A 23440-nucleotide genomic window follows, 5' to 3' on the forward strand; every position below is an offset into this window, starting at 1 on the left:
AAAATTCGTAGAACTTTAAAGATTTTATACACTTTTAAATAGATCTGACGATCTTTTTCGTGTAAAGGTAGACAATGTAAGCCTTAAATAACACGAAAACTTATCAAGCCACCATTTTCACTTTATCCAAACACGTCACTACCGGCGCGGATACACGACAGTGTGCTTGTACAAAGTCGAATGGTCTCAGTAAGAGTTATCGATGTAAATAAATAATAATAAAAAATATGCTTATCAAAACATGATCGTTTAAGATACAGTGAAGTACATTGAAGCGTTTAACAGGGGTTTACTCCAGAAAAGTTTCTACCTAATGTTTTGACTGACCTTTGTCCAATCAGATCGTAGCTGGGCCGAGTTAAAACATTGCCGCTCGTGACTTGAATGAGAGAAAGAAAAGAGAGAGAGAGAGAGAGAGAGAGAGAGAGAGAGAGAGAGAGAGTGAATTGAGTAAATTATAAGTGGTGCCAATAAAGGAATAATCATTAGTTATAAACTTGCAAACAAATTAATTAAGGTCTGTATATAAAAATTACATGTATATCCTATATTGTATAACATTAAAGCGTATTAAAGAACAATTGTGAAAATTTCTTTGGTCGCACGCCGTCGACAACATGCACATGGATAAGAATGACGTAGCTTATATCCAACTAAATTTCCTAGCATGGAGTCCGAGAATACGGACATTAAATATTTTGAAATGCGAATGAATGATCACTTATGAACATGATGAATTTAGATGTAGTGTAAAGGAAAGGCAACGATGGCGGATGCTTAGTGGAAAAGTAAAACGTCTAAGGTAAAGAATGTTTCACACTGAGTAACCTTGAAGAAAGTTTTTATACAAAGTAAATTTACAACCTTAATTCCAGGAGAATTCGGCAAACTTTGATTTGATTATTAACGGTAACACTTGTAATAAAAACAGTTTCTTAAATATTCGTACAGTCTTCGATGTTTGACATTACCTTATCCTATTACTGATCTATATATAGACATCGTTATTCCCTGGTTAAAGAATTTCAAAACACTTCAAAGTTTCATAAATTTATAAGATATACAGTGGAGCCTCACTTATCCTGACACTTTTGACTCAGGCCAAATCGTCCGGATAGGTGAAGCGTCCGGATATCTGAATTGTGATATTTACCTTTAATATTTATGGAAACATAACTCATAAATTAATTATACAATTAAATATTTTATTTTGATAGCCATAAGCACTACAAAAAAAGTTTAGATTTTTTTTAAATTAACAAAACAAAATATTGTTAAAAACATTATTTAAGGTATGTTTTTCCAGAGGAAACTTAGCACTACATTCTTCAATGCAACACATGTACATGTACATAACAATCACTGTATTAAACCGATAATTTAATTACATTCGCATAACAAAGCGAAGAGAAGAAAGTCGGTGTTCCACTTTACGCTGACAAATCTTTTTCTTCAAGCTAGCGGTGATCGCAACTCTCGCTCTCTTGGCCGGTGGTGTTGACATGTTTGAAGCTGCTCAACATTTCATGATTGAAAATGGCTGAGAGTCTGTATATATTCCCTTATTGATAATTGTCCAAGCTATTTTTTCATTGACAGAACTTACCCAAGCTAATTTTACGTATCCATCTTTCTATAGAGTTAATTGCACCCAAGCGATTTTTACAAGTAGCGTGAACACTCATCCACGCCATGTTTGGCATAAATTATTATTACACTGTTTATTGAACACACGCTATAAAATTAATGTCGATACCCTGAACATCCCAAGCGGTCTTAATAACTATCGTAAACAGAACTCAAATTATCAAATATTTCATTTCAATTACGTTTTAAAATGAATAGGCGTACGAACGATCTAATCACACTACGATTAATAGAATTTTAATTCAATCAATAGATGACTTTTTTAAACACAAATTAAACAATTTTCATGACATTTTAATCAAACAATAACAGTTCATAAGTTAAATGGCAACAATTAAACATGTCGCATCCATGGTTATCGTAATATCCTCAGGCGAGTACATAGCGTGACACAGGTGACCCCGATTACCGGACGAAGGCATTGTTTAAAACCAACAACCAGTGTCAGATGTTTTTACACCAGTTTGCACTTGCGCATAAAAAACTGTTGTGCCCCCGAACACTTAAATGTGACCGTCCGGTTAAATGAGGTAAAATTTAAAGGAAAACTGTATTATGTGGTAAAATTTGACCGTCCGGATCCGGAACGCGGAATTCCGGATAAACGAGACAAATTATTGTGTAAAAATTCCGTTCCCAATAAAAATCGACCGGTAAGTGAAGCGTCCGGATATCTGGCGTCCGGACATCTGAGGCTCCACTGTACTATACTATGTCCCGAGTTTTTTCTTCCACCACTTTTTGCTTGATATTTCAATAATAGTAAACACCTTTGTGCTCAAACTACGTTCATCCACTTATATGAAAAATGTCCAGATTATATGTGTTGAAACGCCCCCTCTACCGCTTCAGGTTTCAATACACATCCCAATATTGAAAGTCTACGGGGATTTTGCATTGCATCAGCCATTAATAAGCCCGGATGATAACGTTAAAAAATTGCGCGAGGTATCCCGAGTACTTCCGAACGGAGAAAAGATGTAAACATCTCCGTAAGAAAATTGTTTTCGTTCCTGTGAAATTTTATGAGTGAAAATTGTTCAATGAAGATATCTTGGATATATTCCCTTTCAACAATTTCAGTTGTGTTTCTTTCACATGTATGTGTATTTTTATTAAAAATCATCAAAATTTGATGGAATCAATAACTTGGGACATACTATAGACCGTGATTTGTCACTTTATACGATAACTATTGTTGATAGATAGTTCACTCATCTGCGTCATCCATAATTTACTCCATTAACCAGTTAACTCTCTCTCTCTCTCTCTCTCTGTAACACCCTCTCTCTCTCTCTCTCTCTCTCTCTCTCTCTCTCTCTCAAATGAAGTCACGACCGGTAATGTCTCAACTCCGCGTTCTACAATCTGATTGGACAAAGGTCAGTCAAAACATTATAACAACTTTTCTGGAGTAAATGCATATTAAACGCTTCAATGTACTTCGTTGTAAAAGTGGTTTAGGTTTGTTCTAACAGAAATCATGTTTTGCTAACTGTATTTAATATTTTTATGTATAGCGAATTTTAATATTGTATAAGTACTGAAACATCGTATAAAAACGTTATATATAAATCTACTCTGTAACAAGTCATTTTTTAAAACATATACCGTTCTTTTGTTTGTTAAAAATTAATTCAATTTTGTAAAAAGATAAGTATTAGAGAGGTTTAGCAAACCAACGTGTATGTGTACGTGTACATGTAGAACGGACAATATGTGCATTACGTCATCGGTTTGTGTAATGACGAATTTCTACACGTATGTACCCGAATGAACATACGTGTAAATTGTAAAGTAACCGTAAGGTCGAACTTGTAGCCTCTGTTTCCCTGTTGTCTATTAATTTGAAAAAATATGTTAACTTTTCTTAAGCCTGAATATTCAATGCGAATACTGATATCTACCAACATAAATTTTCATTAGCGTTTAATATGTTATTGGAGTTTTATTTCACGCATCTCTTCCTCCAAAACATGCAATGGCTCCGTTATCTTATTAATTTGTGAAAAATAAAAATTTGCATATATAATAAATGATGTTTAATAAAATTAACACATGCAGAATTCCTACTTTTCGTTTATAACCAACATCCTCAGCTTAGTAGGAGAGGATATCCATAATTATATTAAAACATTTAAACGTACAAGTACACGTTACAACTGCAAAACAAGAAAAGTAATTGAGCTGGTACGGGTAGTTCTAGCTTGTAACCTACACGTACAAGTACACGTACACGTTGGTCTGCTAAACCTCTCTAATATTATCATTTCTTGTAGATTTTTTTTCATGAAAATACCTACATGTACAAAAAAGTTTTGCCAATAACAAACATTTTAAAGTAATGTAAAACACGGGCGCCATTTTGAAACAATTGAATTATCAGAGAGTTCCGAATGAAATCTGATGAATGTTTTACGCGGTTCTCGCACGCTTTGTCCGAAACGATTTACACGCTTTGCCCGAAACGCTAAACGGTTTACACGAAACGTTTCACAATCACACGAAACGCTAGTGTTTACACGAAATGTTTCTCGCACGTAATTCGCACGTTTTTTGGTGTAGTAGTATGTTTCAGGGGTCTGTAAATTTTGTCATCATGCAACAATTCTAAACTTGCACATAGTTTTCAAAAATTTAGAAATATTTTTAAATAAAGAAGTTATCTTAGAGAAAAGGTTACGTGTTTTGTAGGCGAGTTCGGTTTTTAAATCAAAGTACTGATATACTAACGGGAGTTGATTTTATCGAATATTATTTATTTTAAAATCAACGATATGCTAGTTTTCTTGGCAAGTAGTTTATAATCTGCATTTGAATTATGCACATTTTTATAATATGAATTCTCTGACTTTTCCGACAAGAATTTCGAGAAAACCTCTAATGAATCATGTTGTGTAATATTTTGAAATAGAATTGATTTCATCAAACTATGTTTTGGTATTCCAAATATTTCAAAAATTGTATGGATCCAACCAATAATGAACTCTAGTCTCTTTCAACCAGATGCTCGGCTGTCTCCGTTAATCTCCGACAAGTAAGAGATACCAGGTCACGTGATAGCTTGATGATGCGACCTCTAAATATAGACTGACTCTCTACTTGCCGGAGATGTAAGGAGACAGCCGATGTTTGAACGAAACTATATATTGAACTCTGGTGTAGGAATACACACGACTACAAAAAACTTCTAATTGTTCGTACAATTTAAAATCTGACTATTTCCAAGGTATTTGTAAATAAGTTTCCTTTAAAAAAATGCTTCAGCGTACATAACATCGAAATTTATCGATTATTTTCAAGAACTAATTCTTGTCAGCGGCGATGATTTGTGCTTAGGTGCAAACACAGTTTCAGTTTCGGTTTGCTAGAGTAACTGCATAGGAGAGTTGATTAAAATCAACTCCCAAAAATCACAATTCCTGACATGAATCATGAGTACATGTAACAATGCTTGCTACCCTCTAAAAATTTAACTCGCCATTAAACATCTCATTTTTTAAAGAATGTTTGAAACGAATACTAGTACATAAACTGTGTTCGACAGATAGTTTTCCTAAAACATTTTCTTTCTTTCTTTTTCAAAACACGTTTTATATACAGGCTTTCAATCACAACACATTTTTATGGGAACTGAGGAAATTCTAGTTACAGAGTTAAGAAGACACACATCCCCTGACTACAATGAATTGTTTTTAAAAAATTGTCCTGTGCCACCTACATGTATGAGGAACAGACAGCATCAACAGTATCTATTGTTAGGATATAATTTTCAAGTAAAATTAAACACTTTAAGATTTAGTGAACATCATTGACAATGTGATCTGAGTATTTACAAGTTGTACATAGGAATATATAGAGAAAATCTTTAAAAATCTTCTTCTCAAAAACCATTATGCCAGAAAAGCTCAAATTAAAATGGAAGCATCTTCAGGAAGTGTAGATTCAAGTTTGTTCAAATCATGGTCCCCGGGGGTAGGGTGGGGCCAAGTTTTACATAGGAATATATAGAGAAAATCTTCAAGAATCTTCTTCTCAAAAACTATTAGGCCAGAAAAGCTCAAATTAAAATGGAAGCATGCTCAGGAAGTGAAGATTTAAGTTTGTTCAAATCATGGTCCCTGGGGGTAGGATGGGGCCACAATTGGGGGATCAAGTTTTACATAGGAATATATAGAGAAAATCTTTAAAAATCTTCTTCTCAAAAACTATTTGGCCAGAAAAGCTCAAATTAAAATGGAAGCATCCTCAGGTAGTGTAGATTTAAGTCTGTTCAAATCATGATCCCTGGGGGTAGGGTGGGGCCACAATTGGGGGATCAAGTTTAACATAGGAATATATATAGAGAAAATCTTTAAAAATCTTATTCTCAAAATCTATTAGGCCAGATAAGCTCAAATTAAAATGGAAGCATCCTCAGGTAGTGTAGATTCACTTTTGTTCAAATCATGGTCCCCGGGGGTAGGGTGGGGCCACAATAGGGGGATCAAGTTTAACATAGGAATATATAGAGAAAATCTTTAAAAATCCTCTTCTCAAAAACTATTTGGCCAGAAAAGCTCAAATTTAAATGGAAGCATCCTCAGGTAGTGTAGATTTAAGTCTGTTCAAATCATGATCCCTGGGGGTAGGGTGGGGCCACAATTGGGGGATCAAGTTTTACATAGGAATATATATAGAGAAAATCTTTAAAAATCTTATTCTCAAAATCTATTATGCCAGAAAAGCTCAAATTAAAATGGAAGCATCCTCAGGTAGTGTAGATTCACGTTTCTTCAAATCATAGTCCCCGGGGGTAGGGTGGGGCCACAATTGGGGGATCAATTTTTACATAAGAGTATATAGAGAAAATCTTTTAAAAAATTTCTTTTAATAACTATTTGGCCAAGAAATCTCAAATTGGCGTGTTACCATCCTCAGATAATGTAGTTCAAGTTTGTTCAAACCATGGTCCCTGGGGGTAGGGCGGGGCCACAATGGGGGATACATTTTTATATATAGAGAATATCTTTAAAAGTCTTCTTCTTAAAAGTATTAGGCCAGGAAAGCCCAAATTTGAGTGGAGGCATCCCCAGATCATATAGATTCAAGTTTGTTTAAATAATAGTCCAGGGGTAGGGTGAGGCCACAATGGGGGATGAAATTTTACTCAGGAATATATAGAGAAATTCTTTCAAAATCTTCTTTTTAAAGACTATTTGGCCAGAAAAGCTTAAACTTGTGTAGAGGCATCCTCGGGTAGTGTAAATTCAAGTTTGCAAAATCACAGTCCCTAGTGGTAGGGCGGGACCGTGATGGCGGTTTGAATTTTTACATAGGAATATATAGAGAAAATCTTTAAAAATATTCTGGGAAAGTTTTTGGTCAAAAACTCAGTACTTAGTGTGAAAGCACAGGTTATGAAATTAAAGGTAGATTTAAGTTTGATGAAACCATGATTCCCTAGAGAATAGTGGGGCCACGAAATGGGGGGGGGGGGGGGTATATAGGAATAGAGAAAAATCTTAGAGGTACAACAACAAAAGGGGCTTGGTATTTACCAAAAAATAAGAGGTGGATAATAATTGGCAGATTTTCAAATTTTTTTTAGCAAGATCTACTGTACTCAGTTGTCAAGATATTTTGATACTGTAATGCTAATTTGATCAGAATTAAGGCAATTGTTGCTCAGGTGAGCGATGTGGCCCCTGGGCCTCTTGTTTTGTTTTTGACGTCATGAGTACGACATCATTTATTTTTAACCTGTTCCGCTTATTTAGTTATAACAATCACTTAAAAATCAAATTTAGACTTCTTAAAGTAAAACTAGAAGCTTACATTTCTGAAATAGCAATTTTGGAGAGTATGAAAATAATACAGAGATTAAACAAAAGCATATCTTTACTATGAATTCTAAGTTCTAAGGCCTCCCATATACCCCTGTATAGCATTGGTCTGTAAAAAACAATAATTCTTAATTTTGCTTTTTGTATTATGAAAATGTTCTTTTTTTTTTTCTTTTCTTTTTTTTAAATTATAAAGATTTGTTTACCGTAATCCGGTGAATATAATACGCACTTTTTTCCCAGCATTTTTTACCGTGAGAAAGGGGTGCGTATTATACATTTCTATAGGATTTGGACATATTTTTTTCCTAGCTGAAGCACAGGGTATCATACTGCCGTATTACCTATGCTGTTCACAGACAGGACCGATACCCCGCTATACATGGCAACATTACTTCATTATCACATATATATTGTTATTTAACCCTTAGGAAATCATTGTTATAGCATGTAATTAAAGAAAATGTATACTTTAAGTCTGTTAATAAATAAACTGTTTCAAAATGGCCTTTAAAAATTAATTTGAACTGCTTATTCTTTATCTCCGTGTACGCCGCCATTACAGCTGTTATTAATAGAATGCGGACTTGGATGGCCACGTGCTATTTGTAACCGATCTTTGAAAACAGCTTACACATCATTTGGCTCACTTTTAACCATTTTCATGTAATGCTAATTAGTTTATTGCAAATAATTATGAATATAAATAATTCTATAACCTATTCCGTCAATTGAAGCCATTGAAACAGTACTAGTTGTGCTCCCCCAGTGTTAACGCTTGACGCCTTGGGTATCTCAGACACCCCCCTTAGGCTATGTGTACTATACACAACACAACTATTTGTGCATATATTTTATTTTGTTCCAGGCCTCTAATCGATCACTTTGATCAGAGTCATTTAAGAATTTAATAAGGTCCGTTATCTCCATACCTGTACATCGTCCCTTTTTCACTTCACAGGGTTTGTAATGACTAAACAATTATATAACGCTTGTTAAAAGTAGTTAATTTTATTTACGGTAGAATATTTAATACTAGGTCCATTTAAAACATTGATTATGAATTAAAGATATTACCTTGATGTATTAGTTACAATATATCCGTATCTAAGAAAATATTGTGTTTTTCTTATTTCCGGTAGCGTATTCCCGCGATGAAGTTGAGCGTGCATACAAAGTATAACTGCTTTGTTGATACTCAGGATTACCGTTTGGTCAATTTTTTTGATGCGTATTATACACCCCAACAAGCTTTTTTCCACCATTTTCAGGCCCAAAGTGGGGGGTGCGTATTGTACACTACTGCGTATTATATTCACCGGATTACGGTAGTTGCTATTAAAGGTATCAAAAAGCCCAATTTTGCCCTCTTATTCTAAATGAGAGAATGCAGAACATAATATTTATTATAATCTAAAATTTAGTGGAAAGGGTGGTACAAATTTTGAAGTGGGTTCCACATTTCCACTTTCTTTTGTTGAAATGTTGTTAATGTAAATATATGCAAATACAGTGAAGTCTTTAATCTAGAAAACAGATGATATTTGTAAGATATGGACTTTTATTTTGGTTATCAAAATCTTTACACTAATTTAGAAAATTTAATTTCCCGGTTTTGTTCCTCCCTTTTTTCGGTCAAAATAGTTACGATATACTTACTATTAACGCTTGTAAACTTTATTACCGACCCAAACTATTTTACAGATCTCTCTCTCTCTCTCTCTCTCTGTCAAAAGTTCGAGACTACATGACTGTCATTACTTAGCCTTTATGTACAGTTTCACATAGAGTTAAAAAGTAACGCTCCAATTCTTGATAATAATCTATGTAAATACATGTAATGATGTATCAGTCTGGGCGGACTCCGAAAAAGGAGTTAACTCCGAAAACGGAGTCTTTGGCACCGTCATGCATTGCGATTTTCTCAACTTCCGTTTTGTAGCTAATGTAAATAATGGAGAGTTGCCTTCCTTCCCCGTAAAAACGTGATTGAAAATAGATTAAAAATCCTTCAGAAGCGTGAAAAAAATGGAAACGACTCAGAAATGGTTAATTTTACCTCATATAATTATACTTCATAAGATATGTGGAAATATTTCGGTAAACAACAGGAAAAATACATACAAAAATTTAAAATCACACGTGGTCGACCAGGACTTATAACATATGAAAAATCGGACTTCAAATTAAAACTTGGAAGTATGGAGATGGAAATTTAAATGTTGCACTCGTGAAAGTATTCAAGCTTTTAATAATGTTGATGTGTTTTTTTTTAACATTTGTTTAAATACCGACTAATTACGATGATAAGTGCCGACTGAGCGAGTCAATGCGTGATCAAAAGAACGGTGTTATGACTACAAACGGGATATAAAACTCACAGTAATAGTTTATTTCACACCCCAGCACAAAAATATTCTTTAATCATAGTGAAATCATAAAAAAACAGTAGTTAATTCACTTTTATTGACATCGTCAACAGAATTGACCAACTTTGATTTGCCAAACGAACATATCTTTTTGCCAAATACATTCTGTCACAACATGTCTTATAAAGCATTTAAACGTATTTTCAGACCTGCATGCATATGAATAATCCGCATTGTATGATCAATTTTCCTGAGTGCCCTGTTTTTACGTAAAAATGTGATATTTTGATGAACTGCGCATGTGCCGAACTCCTTTTTCGGAGTATTTTTACTTTTGTATTTTCACTTCCATTAACTCCGTTTTCGGAGTCCGCCCAGACTGATGTATTGCTTCCAATCTGCATTTCTAACTTACGATTCTTACATGAAAACTAAGACTTGGTATGAATTACTACTACAGTGTTTACACTATAGACCTAAATCGAATTACTATATATTATAACTAAGAGCATTTGACATTAGAAAATGTGAAGGGTGAAACTTTGAGATGTCTCCGTTAAAACGTCATAAACAAATGTGCACAAAACAACCTCTCGAGTTGTCTAAATTGAGTACATAATTTAATGAAAAAAGCAAACCCGTGACCCACCTTAAAATATTATTTTTGATGATCAGCAAGTTACACAGAAGGAATTTTTTTGCTCACCGAGACCAAGTTGGTGGGAGCTTATATTATAGCCCCAGCGTCAGCGTCCAGACCTATTTAAAGATTTTGGAGCAAGTCCTGAATCTAAGTTATAACTTATGTTCACCATACTTGCATGGATGGTGTACCTGGGCCTACTTACTGACTTAAAAGACTGAGATGTTGAATCTGGGCCATGAATTTCAAAAACTTGAAGAAGTTAAGGTTTTTGGAGCAGGGTAAAGTTTTGGGAGCAGGTACCCTTTGATAGTCACATCTAAGTTATTACTGGTCCTATCTTCACCCAACTTGCATTGATGGTGCATCTGATGACACTTATGCACTTGAAAGGCTTGAATCCTGAATCTGAGCCAAAGGTATTAGATGCTGGAGGAGGTTAGGGCTTTTGGTGCAGGTGCCCTTTAAAGACTATATATTGCTTACTACTGGTCCTAATTTCACCAAACTTATATTGGTGTGTTCTATTATACTTAATCACTTGACAGGCTTGGATGCTGAATCTGAGCCATAGGTTTTGGATGCTTTAAACATTTGGTACCATACCTAGTGGATGTAAATTTTGGGTACCATTCTTAGTGGATGTAAATAGTGGATATCATTTCAAGTGTGCACATTCAATGACATCTTATTTTTCATACCCCAAACTTCACAACTGTACAATAAATGGGTAGGATATCCTTGTGAATTCTGATATATTATTCATCATGAAATTACAATTGCAGTGACCTACAAGATCATCCTGAACACCCATGGAAATTAAAAAATGTGGAGAAAATTATTCTTCCAGTCATGTACTACTTACAGCCACATTTGGTAAGATATCATTTGGTGCATATATACTTCCAAAAGGCATAGGGTTGGATACTAATAAAAATAAAATGGTATACCGTAATACCATACCAGTATTTTTTTTAACAATATGGTACTTTTTAGCTCACCTGAGCTGAAAGCTCAAGTGAGCTATTCTGATCACATTTTGTCTGTCGTCCATCTGTCCATCCATCTGTCCATCCGTCTGTCTGTCCGTCTGTAAACTTTTTACATTTTGAACTTCTCTAAGACGGCTGGGCCAATTTCAACCAAATTTGGCACAAAGCATCCTTATGAGAAGGCGAATATAAATTGCAGAATAAATATAAACCTCGTTCATCAGACAGTTAATTGTTTACCTGCGCAAAATGAGCAAAATCTGATGCACTAACTACATATACTATACATTCTATTGGTAATTCGGTACGATCTCTACGTTATGGTTGATTATAATGAAACATGTTTTGTTAAGATGCTCTGCATTTTCAGTCTAAATGGAGATTGTTTTTGCTGCTAGAAATATATAGGTATAAATATATTATGAAAATTAAATTGTGCTCTTACTTTGTTTTTAATTAGTGCATGTTTCTTTTGTTTTAATTGTTTACAATTTTCTCTTTACTAACCATATTCAGCTGTGTCAAGTTTCGAATTATAGGCAAGATACAGAGCTTTCCTTACAGAACTGAGGCCATGCTTTTGTTCATTCTGAATAGGAAATAACAAGTTATGTATCTTGCCTATAATTCTACAATTGACGCTGAAATTTTGATTGATCAATAGAAATGTCTTGCCAAAAGGATGATATGCTCTAACTACTTTCTGTTGCACCTTCTTCAATGATGAATTGCATAAAATCTACACAAAGAAGATGGGTGAATAAGGCGTGCAAAATGCCCATGCATCATGAGGAATGATTAGATACTGCAAAATTAAAATATCATTAAATCTAATAATTGTTTTAAAAATAATTAAAAACAATGTAATTTTAACGTAACATCGGTTTGTAACATTTTCATAACTTCAATGCCTTTTCTTTTATAGAGTGGGTCTGAGCTCCATATTTTTGGTATAGTCTAAATGAGGTTTAATGGAATTTACACTGATTTTAATCAACAAATATGTGGAGAGATGACCCACTATACTTTAAAAATGTCATTTTGTAGCCCAACAATTGAACGTTTTAGAAAAATAATACAAGTCGTAAATTCGTGGCCAACGTCTCATAAAGCATTTAAACAACACACTTTGGGCAGTTGTACCATCTAATTCCCCCATCTTCTTTTTGATAGTTTTTCGAACACAAGTATATGAAAACTACGCCTTTTAAACAGTTTCCATAGTCCTGACACATTATTATTATTATGAGAATGAAAGCATTATTGCTGTTCTTAAAAAATTATTGCAACGGAAAATCATCTTTGTTTGTAGACATTTGTTGTTTTTTAATAATTAAAAGATGAAAATAATGGGTGGACCTTGGTACAATAGAGCGACATGCCTGCCAATACATTGATTTGAATTACCGCTCTTTAACATATGTGACAACATTTTTCAGTCAAGTTTATTCCTCAATCAGGTGAGTAAGGATATGAAACGTCATACGAAATGAATTCATGCCTGGTAAATGGCAATCGTTTATAATGGAGAAGGCCAATTAAATTTTTCAATGTTTTTAATTTGAGGAATCGAACGCATTTATTCTGGTGCATTGAGGTACACTTTTCTTCTTTCACATATAGGATTTTTAAAAATAAAATACAATAACTAGTAAGAAGTGGAGGGAGAAAATGTACCTTTATGCTCTCATGTATTTAAATCTTTTTATAAAGTGATGTGGGGGGGGGGGGGGGGGCTAATTAAAGGGAACTGGAAGTTAACTGTGAACACCAACTGAAAATTTAGTTATTTATATTGCATATAATCTTATTTTCGGTAAAAATGGTACTCCTTAAAGGTAAATATGTCAAAGATTAAGTATATGCTAAAATAAATGTAAAATTCGGATATTCATTTTTGGTTAATCTACCGAGGGGCCACATGGCACAATATCCTTTAAACGACCATATAAAGCCAGTGTTGCTCAGGTGAGCGATGTAATATTTATTATAATAACTATGGAGAGATGGTTTTATGATTATTTTAGCATTAATTTGGCAAAGTTATTAACTAGTTACAATTTACCAAGTAATTGTAATACAGACACTAAAAGCAATAAACATCAGTTGTAATTTTCAATGCACATCAGGCTATATGTTGCATCACCCGTCTTTATTGTAACCGGTAAAAGATAAGACACTCCCAAATTATTAATTGCAATAGTGGTTAACTGACGCTGTGAAAACATCTTTTGAATTAAATGATTATCATTTTAATGTCTTTGGGGTTAATTTACACGAATGTGAACTCAGAATACAGGGCGACTTCAACTTATCTTTCAGAGGAAATTCCAGCGAAGTTACCAATATTTTACCAATGTTGAGCAATATATTGCCAGAGGCATAAATAAATATTATTTATGTCTCTGTCAAGGCTAAAAAATGATTGTAAAACAAAAAAAGGTGAGGGTTACGATTTTGGTCAAAATTATGTTTCTTTTAAAAAAAAAATCTCTGTTCAATGTGGTAAAAAAAAAAAACCCAATTCAGTCTTGTTAGGGGAAACATAGGTATTTTTAATTTTGGCCTAAGCTGTCATCTTTAATAATATTTCATGCCACCTACTTGTAAGGTATTGTAATGTAACCATCATTTTTTTTGTAAACCGGTCCCTAAAAGGAGTTATAGGGTCGGCCCCTAAGATGATCTTTTCCAGATATCTCGAGAACGGTATATAATATCTAAACACTTGTTGAACAAAATGTGTTTGACATGACATGAGCTTTCTTTTGACATCAAGAACAAGGGACTGCCCCTTAAAATTCAAGATCCAAAAAGTACACCAAATGTTGATTTTTTAAAAATATGTTGGTTGTTTAGCATTGAAGTAACATTTTAACTATAAAAATACAAAAGGTCATCTACACGTGGTAAAAAAATAAAAATAAAATTCTATTTCCGGTGAGACATCTCAAATATCTAAGGTAGCCTTATTTCTTAAAAACAAACTACCCACAAGATCTCCGAAACCGTGAGAGATCAAGACACAAAACTTTTTATGGATAATGGACTTTTGATAAAACATGTGTTTAACGGGTTTCACTTGGTCGAACGTCACTTCCGGTTCTTAATCAAAGCGTTCAAGGAATAGAAGTTTTTTTTAACTTCAGAAATTTTTTTAACATTTTACTCAATGTGATGAACAGTAACGCATCGTAGGTAAGTACTAAAATATGTACTTTCAATTTCTTAGATCACTTCCGTTTGTTTCTGGTCCCGAGACAAAAACCATTTCTCAAGGAGATATTAATATGTTGTACGGTGTGACCGTTGGGGGGAGTGCAGAAGGGACTATATACACATCCCTCATCATTGTTAAATGCAACCTGTGGACTTGCCCAACCAAAAACTTTGGGTTTGTCTCTAAAACTTTTACCACTGCAAGGAACCCGAAGTTATCAAACATTTATTCCGTACCACCTTTGTCTAATACACTCACACAAACTACATGTATCACTGGGCATTAATAAAATGTTTAACAGACTTATTAAAATATCTTGATGTAAAATACAAAGCCGTTTAAGTTTTTTTTTATGTAAATACAATTATGTTTAATTTAGCATTCCTATAATGAATCATAAAATCAGTATACAATAAATTGCACGTTTGTGTTATGTCTCATTTTGTTCCTTGCATGTTGTTATCTGTGGTTTTTTTAGCTCACCTGAGCTGAAAGCTCAAGTGAGCTATTCTGATCACATTTTGTCTGTCTGTCCGTCCGTCCGTCTGTCTGTAAACTTTTCACATTTTCAACATCTTCTCAAGAACTACTGGGCCAATTTCATCCAAACTTGGCACAAATCATCCTTAGGCAAAGGGGATTCAAAGTTGTGAAAATTAAGGGTCACACCCGTTTTCAAGGGGAGATAATTAGAAATTGATGAAAAATTTCGAGAAATTTTCAAAAATCTTCTTCTCAAGAACCATATAGCCAGGAAAGCTGAAACTTGTGTGGAAGCATCCTCAGTTAGTGTAGATTCAAAGTTGTGAAATTCATGACCCTTGGGGGTAGGGTGGGGCCACAATGGGGGGTCGAAGTTTTACATAGGAATATTTAGAATAAATCTTTAAAAATCTTCTTCTCAGAAACTAATCAGCCAGGAAAGCTGAAACTTGTGTGGAAGCATCCTCAGGTAGTGTAGATTCAAAGTTTTGAAATTCATGACCCTTGGGGGTAGGGTGGGGCCACAATGGGGGCTCTAAGTTTTACATAGGAATATATAGAGTAAATTTTTAACAATCTTCTTCTCAGAAACTAATCAGCCAGGAAAGCTGAAACTTGTGTGGAAGCATCCTCAGGTAGTGTAGATTCAAAGTTGTGAAATTCATGACCCCTGGGGGAAGATTGGGGCCACATTGGGGGGTGGGTGTTAAAGTTTTACATAGGAATGTATAGAGTAAATTTTTAAAAATCTTCTTCCCAGAAACTAATCAGCCAGGAAAACTAAAACTTGTGTGGAAGCATCCTCAGGTAGTGTAGATTCAAAGTTGTGAAAATCATGACCCCCGGGGGTAGGGTGGGGCCACAATGGGGGGTCGAAGTTTTACATAGGAATATATAGAGTTAGTCTTTTAAAATCTTCTTCTCAGAAACTAGTCAGCCAGGAAAGCTGAAACTTGTGTGGAAGCATCCTCAGGTAGTGTAGATTCAAAGTTGTGAAAATCATGATCCCTGGGGGTAGGGTGGGGCCACATTGGGGGGTGGGTGTTAAAGTTTTACATAGGAATATATAGAGTAAATCTTTAAAAATCTTCTTAGAAACTAATCAGCCAGATGATTCTTAATAATTGTTAAGACTTTGTCTCCAGGACAATTCTTCAGCCTCACAAGAAGGTTCAGAGTTTGATGTAGCTTTATATCCCATATATAAACAATTGTTAAGGATCTTTTTGAGAACTGCAATACTCAACATGTGATATGACTATAAAATCATCCTGTTAGAAAAGGGACTAATGATTATAAACATAAGAATATCCAGGGGGGAAAATGGATTTTATTTATACAGTATCTACATGTATTATTGTACATTGTCCAGATTGTTTGTATTATGACTCCATTAAGCTGATTTTATCATACCTATTGTTCCTCAGGTGAGCGATGTGACCCATGAGCCTCTTGTTTAAATTTTCCTCTGTAACATCAATTTTGTTTTTAATTTTTTTAGCCGGGCTCTGCTGAAAGCAGAGTCCTGGCTGTAGGCAGGCAAATCGCCAATGTTACTATAAATAGCACAACTTCAAAAGTAAACAAAAACCTAACAGCGTCAAAGTAAAAGCTTCCGCTATACCAAATAGTCACAGAAAGAGCCACGTTTTGTCAAAAGTGTTGGCATTTTGTTTCTTTTATTCTAATTTCGAGAGAATTGTCTATCTTTTTTAGTTTTTTTATTAATAACTTGTTTTGAAAACAAGACATGCATTTTGGATACATACAATGTGCATGAATTTTTATGAACTACTTTGCTGCGCGTTGAAGAAATGGGGATTGAATATATAACGCTTGTTGCAAAATTCAAAGCAGCAACTGTTTTGAACTTTTTCTACTAGACAGATATATTTTTGTTTGTAGCCGCTTACAAAATTTGGTAGCTCTCTGACGCTTTGCCGACATTAAAGAGAGAGAGAGAGATATTAATTTTCAGTCTTTACCACACAATATGCATAAAGACAAACCAAAAGAGCCCGGCTTTCAGTTCTTCAGTACTTTGATTTATTTTTTGTATGCGATATATGCGTTGTAGACATTTGCTCTCCCCCTTTTTTTAGTGTGTGATATCCAATGTTTATTTAAAGATTTGGCCACATATGCAACTATAAAAAAAAACCTGTAGATATTTTAACAGTTTATTTTTTTCCTTATTTTTGTTTTATTCATTTATTACAAAATGACGTGGCTGTACGTAGATCTGATGTTAATAAGAATTTTCTCTTTTAATAAATGTTTGTCACCTACCTAACGTATGCATATATGATTGGATCAATATAACCAGTAAATTACCGTAAGCATGGAACATGCATGCCTATTTACTAACCAAAAACAAAAATAAAACAAAACTAATCAGCAAAAGAGTCACCATTAACAATGATGCCAAGTTCTTCCTACATGTACATCTTGTAAAGATGCTTATCCACCTCTAAATGATAGCAATATTTAACTTTATTTCTCTCGCCAGTTTTCGTAAATGTTCGGATAAATTCGGGGAAGGAAATGACGCCATATGTCAACAAAAGTTCAGATAGGTACAGTTTTTTTTACCTAAGCTTATGTGTTGTTTACTTAAGTGTTTTTAAAGGATTTTGTATTGTTAAAAAAATAGACGTATGCGATTTATAGGTAAGAATTTTCCTTAGAAACACTTCCTGTACCACCATGTTGCGATGCACTGCAAAGGATTATTGGGATATGGAGAACTTTTTCACGCGGGTCCACAAAATTTTCTTTGAACTATGTACAGATTTCAACTCGAATTTCCACCGTTCCTACACGTTGAGGAAAGACAAGGCAATGTATGAAGATATGTTTACTATGTTCTGTATGATCCGGCGTAACTTCCGGTCGTCACAGAAAGTACTCAGAAATTGACATTTTATCTTTTTGCTTTGTTTATTTCTTGGGAATTCCTTTACAGTATATATTATGTCTGTTTTCTGTTTACAAGATAAATGAATTTTTTGTTCAGATTAATACATGAGAAACAGAAGACCTTTTTGTTGCTATAGCAACAAGAGTCTAGTTTGTTAATATTGTCATTCTTTCGAATGATTTTTCCGTGACATTATTAACTGATTAATAATATTGATAATACATATTTCGTAAAAGGTAACTCCGGGTCTATTCCTCGTATAAGGCATAAAATTACAAATGATGTCACTCTATTATTCATTAATATTGACATCGAACCAATAACAATCAAAATACTATGCATTCTTTAACAAACAAACACAGGATAATAAACAGATCAATGCGAAAGTCCATGATGGCTGCTTAATTAAGTCTGTCTCGTATTCTTTTAATATTCGATAATGGAATTTCATTTTTTATTTACATCCTTTGTCAAAATGTTCAAGTTTATTCAGATTTCATAATGATACGTTGTCATTATAACAATTTAAGCTATATGGAGTTAAAGCGTTAAATTGCTGACCATAGCCCTTGAAAGAAAGTTGCACTTTATTAAATAAGAAATTAAGACCAATGTAATTACTTCCGAAATAAATACTTGATCACATAAAAAAATGGTATAAATTGCTGAATTGCAAATTTGGTCATTATTTAAGTGATTAGATAAGTAACAACAAAGGCATATTTCGAACATTAGTTTATTTTTGATAGTCTCATGCATGATTCTTTAATCACTGATTGATGGACAAAACACATGTATTAGCTTACGATTGCTTGATTTTACACTGTTTAATTTATTTTTCTGTTTTATTTTTTAACAATTGAGTAGCTAATTATACACAAATCAATTTACCGGTCTAGAGGTGTGAAACCCTCTCTTTGTTCACCAGACTCATGTACCATGTATATACATACCCCAGATATGTACCGATCATACCCAACCTAACAGAAAGTAAACCCCAACTAAACCCTGGGTTTACTTTCTGGGTTTACTCTGGGTTACTAGAGTGAACCCAGAGTAAATCCAGAGTAAACCCAAAGTAAACCCAGAGTGGACACAGAGAGTAAACCCAGTCAGAAGTACATGTATACCCCTGAAAGCAGACGCTAACTGTGTATTCGGAATATACAAAGGGTAGGAATTACAGGCAGTATGATGGTAAGACAAAATACTAGTCTACTTCACACTTCAGTGCATACAGTTGACCTCAAAAGCAATTTTAAAGTAAACCCAAAGTAAACCCAAAGTAAACCCCGAGTGGACCCAAATTTCCAAAAAGTAAACCCCAAGTAAACCCAAAAAGTAAACCCGGGGTTTAGTTGGGGTTTACTCTGGTGTTAGGTTGGGTCTGATCGGTACTGTACACGTGTGTCTGGAGCAGTGGTTTCGTTAGTTCACTTGTTTACCTGTGTCATTGTCTCGGATCATTCGTGTGTGAAAGGATATTATGTAATCAAAAATAAATAATGAACATAAATCTGCCCATGCAAGCGTTTTAAGATATCGTATTCATCGGGAAAAAGGCGACGAGAATATGTCAAAACATCAGACCTATCACAATTATTTTGGCTGAAAAATCGAATTTATTTTGTACAGCTTTGTAAATTAAGAAATTTCCCTCCTGTTGACCTCATGACGTCACTTCTGCTGAAGCCTCGTTATCGCCTAATTCTGTTTTCTCTTGATTAGATTTCCCAAAGCAGGTAAAAATAGCCTCTTTGAAGTTATTTTTGCATAGATTTCGATGCGGTTTTTTGCATTAATTTCTGGTAAATAAACTCTTTGACATAAGTTTCACTTTGGCTGGGCTGCAGGTACCCTTCACAGGGCGAAAAACCATCTTTAAGCAAGTCCTTAAAGGTGGCTTAAAGGTGACTTAAAGGAGCTTAAAGGCTATACAACCTTTAAGCCGCCTTTAAGTCACCTTTAAGCAAGTGCTTATAGGTCCTTAATGTCCAAACTTCTTTAAGCCACCTTTAAACCACATTTAAGCATCTTTAAGTGGCATTTACGCTCTCTTTACACTGCCTTTACACTGTCTTTAAGTGGCTTTTAAGTCAATATTGATCAAGCTGAACAATAAAAACATATATTAAATGCAAAAGCTCTTTCATAGAGATGGGAGGGGGTCATCCAAGTGATAATATAATATCAAAGGAAGGGGGGGGGGGTTGTTCCAGGCGGTTTTAATCGTCGCTCCATTAAACACAGATCGCTATCATCAGCACTGCTCCGATGGACACAGATTGCCGTTATAAAATTCTTTATAATTTTTTGGGGGTTTCAAAATTATTGTAGGGATGAGCGCAGTCTCAACTGTAATATGTGCATAAAACTAATTAAAGTATGTTTGTTTCCTATTATAAATTAATCGGTGAAAAAATCTCTCTCTCTCTCTCTCTCTCTCTCTCTCTCTCTCTCTCTCTCAGTTCATCCGGTTATTAAACAAAATAAAGATAATGAACCAAAAATTCATGATTTAATTTGTTAATCGGCTTAAGGTTTGTATTTTTTTTTTCAATTTTCATTATTTCTAACTCTAGATCTGCTAGATACATGTTAAAGATGAAAAGACTCTCAACTGCCTTTGTTAAATCGGGCAGGATATTACTGCTTTGTTTGTCTAGACATAGTTTTGTTCGTTTGTGTATATCTAATTAGAGTCTATTGTTTGTCCAACTTAAGAAAACCCCTGGAACTAACACAGAATATACAAGATATACACAACAGTTGTGTCGTGTGCCCAGGTGCATGTTTGTGTATATCTAATTAAAGTCTATTGTTTGTCCAACTTAAGAAAACCCCTGGAACTAACACAGAATATACAAGATATGCACAACAGGTGTGTCGTGTGCCCAGGTGCACGTCAGGGTTTCTAAAGGCGTTGAATCTTAGTATGTACGAGTATACGATAAGTCTAGTGAATAAAAGTTAATTTACATTTGTAATTCATTTTCAAAGTATTATTTCCTAGCTCTGGGTTTCAAAGATGTTGCGTCTACAAATTAACGATACATGTATGTAAGAGTAAAATCTTGAGGCTAATTAATTAATGTACCGGTGATCATAAATAGGGGTTGATTATTTAAATATATGTATAAGGGTAAATATGTCAAATATACCCGGCCTGGCACATCATAAAATTGTATGTACAAGTCATTTGCAATTGCCACATGCAGTAAATACGTCACCGGTAATTGGTAATTGGTAATTTTGTTTGTTATAGAATTAATAGTTTAAAAATCATGTACATACTATTACATGTAAATATTTAAACATATTGGAACGGCGCCGCGATCATGAAAACCGGGAAATTGCGGGAAATTGTTTAAATTTATTAACTAAGAAAGCCTACTATAGTGAACCTAACGGTTTCCATTTAGGTATAATATATTTTTGTTCACTGAAGACCAAGTTCCGTATTTCATTCTAAATACATGCATGCATGTAATTTATAAATTAGATATATAATTGATTGTTAGAAACTGAATGGTTTGTCAAAATCTTTTCAAGTAAACACATTCAATACAGTGATTCAATATCCACCGATATATAGGATATAAAAACACTCATATATATGTAAGTTGCCGTGGCGTAGAGGACTTAAAGATGGTCATTCATCCTGTGCTTTAAACATTTACACAGAATCGTGGGTGTACTTTTGTATTGTTTCATTTAATCCTGAATTAAAACAAATGAACTTTTTTATTATCAAGAATTTGACTACCACATTGTAAAAGAAATAGCAATATAAGCATCGCAAAAACGCTCTCATTGGAAACTTGGTTTAATTTGAATGTTTGGCATTTGAATGGACTAAGTGAAAATGTAACCTCTCACTTAAATAATTCCTAATAAATTAATTTCTGAAACAAATTTTGATAAGAATTAACCTTGGTTCATCAGTTATCTCAAGTCATTTTTGCTCCACATATTACATTAAAGCAAATCTAGATATCAAATTAATAAATATATATTTATTATTTACCGCCATTTTGGGTTTTTTATTCCATGAAATAAGAAAATTTTGTTATTTTTGATATATATAGCTACTGTATGGTTGTTCGATGTTTGCTTAATATTGTCCAATCCATGGTTAAATAGCTCATTACTGCATAAATTCGTTTTATTTTTTATGTTTAAACAAATTCACTGATTTTCTTGCAATGATTAAGCAAGAGAAAACCAGAAAATCAAAAAAAAGTCTTTATACTCATACATAATTGATGCATGATCAAAAAGAAAATTTTAAGGCTGCCCAATGCATGCTGAAATCGCCCTAGATATCAATAACAAAAATAGTTCTCTTGAATTATTAATTTTGAATATATTTATTAGCTTGATGATTTATATCCTTCAAGCAAAACATTTCAGCAAGTTTTGTTGTTTGATTTTGTGACTAAACAGTATTAATTTTTAACAACAATATACTGAACATAAACGAATGGGCCTAAATAATTTGCCTCTCTCTCTCTCTCTCAAAAATTAGATGACAAGTTTATATCTATCTATCTAGATACATGTATCTCTCTATCTTTCTATCTAGTATCCATCTATCTGTTTATCATTTGTATGCGCATGTGCAAAAGCTCATTTACAAGGACGTAAAGTCTAGCATTAACCTCTTAGTGAAACACAATTTACGCCGGACTAAATTTTGGCTTACGCCCTGATGCCTTACTTAAGGTCTTTCGATTGTTGCATGAGGTCATAGTGAGCATTCTGGAGTATTAAACTGTTATCAGTTATGATATTAGTGTTATGTGATGCAAGGATTTGCCAATGTTTCTTGATTTATACTTCTGTTTAATACATTTTAACGAGGCCGGGTCTAATTTTTTCTGCCCTAGATTTTTGAATTAAATTTTTTACACGAATTTCTACTGATATAATTGTTATTCTAAGATAAAAAAATAAGACATTTACCATACCGTTTGTTTAAGGGGTCATCTCAAAGTTTGTTAATTTTTAACATAGGTCCCTATGGGATTTTGCTTGAAATGCATCAATTTTGCACATTTTTTACAATTTTCTTAAACTTCTGCCCTAGGGATTTCTTTTTCTATTCTACTTATTAAAGTTATTGCTAAAAGGCATCAAATGGTCAAATAAAAAAAATCTTTTACCTCCTGGTTTGTTCCAGGGGTCTTATCAAAGTTGTTTTTCGTATGCCCAATTTCCCAGTTTGTCAGATAATGGCTATGTTTTATTTGACAAAGACGAAAATGGTGATCTTTATAATATTATTAAAACATTCAGACATATTTTAGTAATAGATAAATATATAACATCACACATTAAA

At 33.8% G+C, this 23440-nt stretch overlaps 1 protein-coding gene across 1 annotated transcript in view; it reads left to right on the plus strand.

Annotated features, from left to right (window-relative positions):
• LOC128187479 (N-acetylglucosaminyl-phosphatidylinositol de-N-acetylase-like) overlaps positions 1-23440 on the plus strand; it is a 105992-nt gene that overhangs the window by 52868 nt on the left and 29684 nt on the right. The window contains exon 3 of the mRNA XM_052857912.1: positions 11270-11360. Within this exon, the coding sequence (XP_052713872.1) occupies positions 11270-11360 (91 nt within the window). The remainder of the gene's footprint in view (positions 1-11269; positions 11361-23440) is intronic.

The sequence above is a fragment of the Crassostrea angulata genome, chromosome 6 (assembly GCF_025612915.1).
Source record: "Crassostrea angulata isolate pt1a10 chromosome 6, ASM2561291v2, whole genome shotgun sequence".
Classification (NCBI taxonomy): domain Eukaryota; kingdom Metazoa; phylum Mollusca; class Bivalvia; order Ostreida; family Ostreidae; genus Magallana; species Magallana angulata.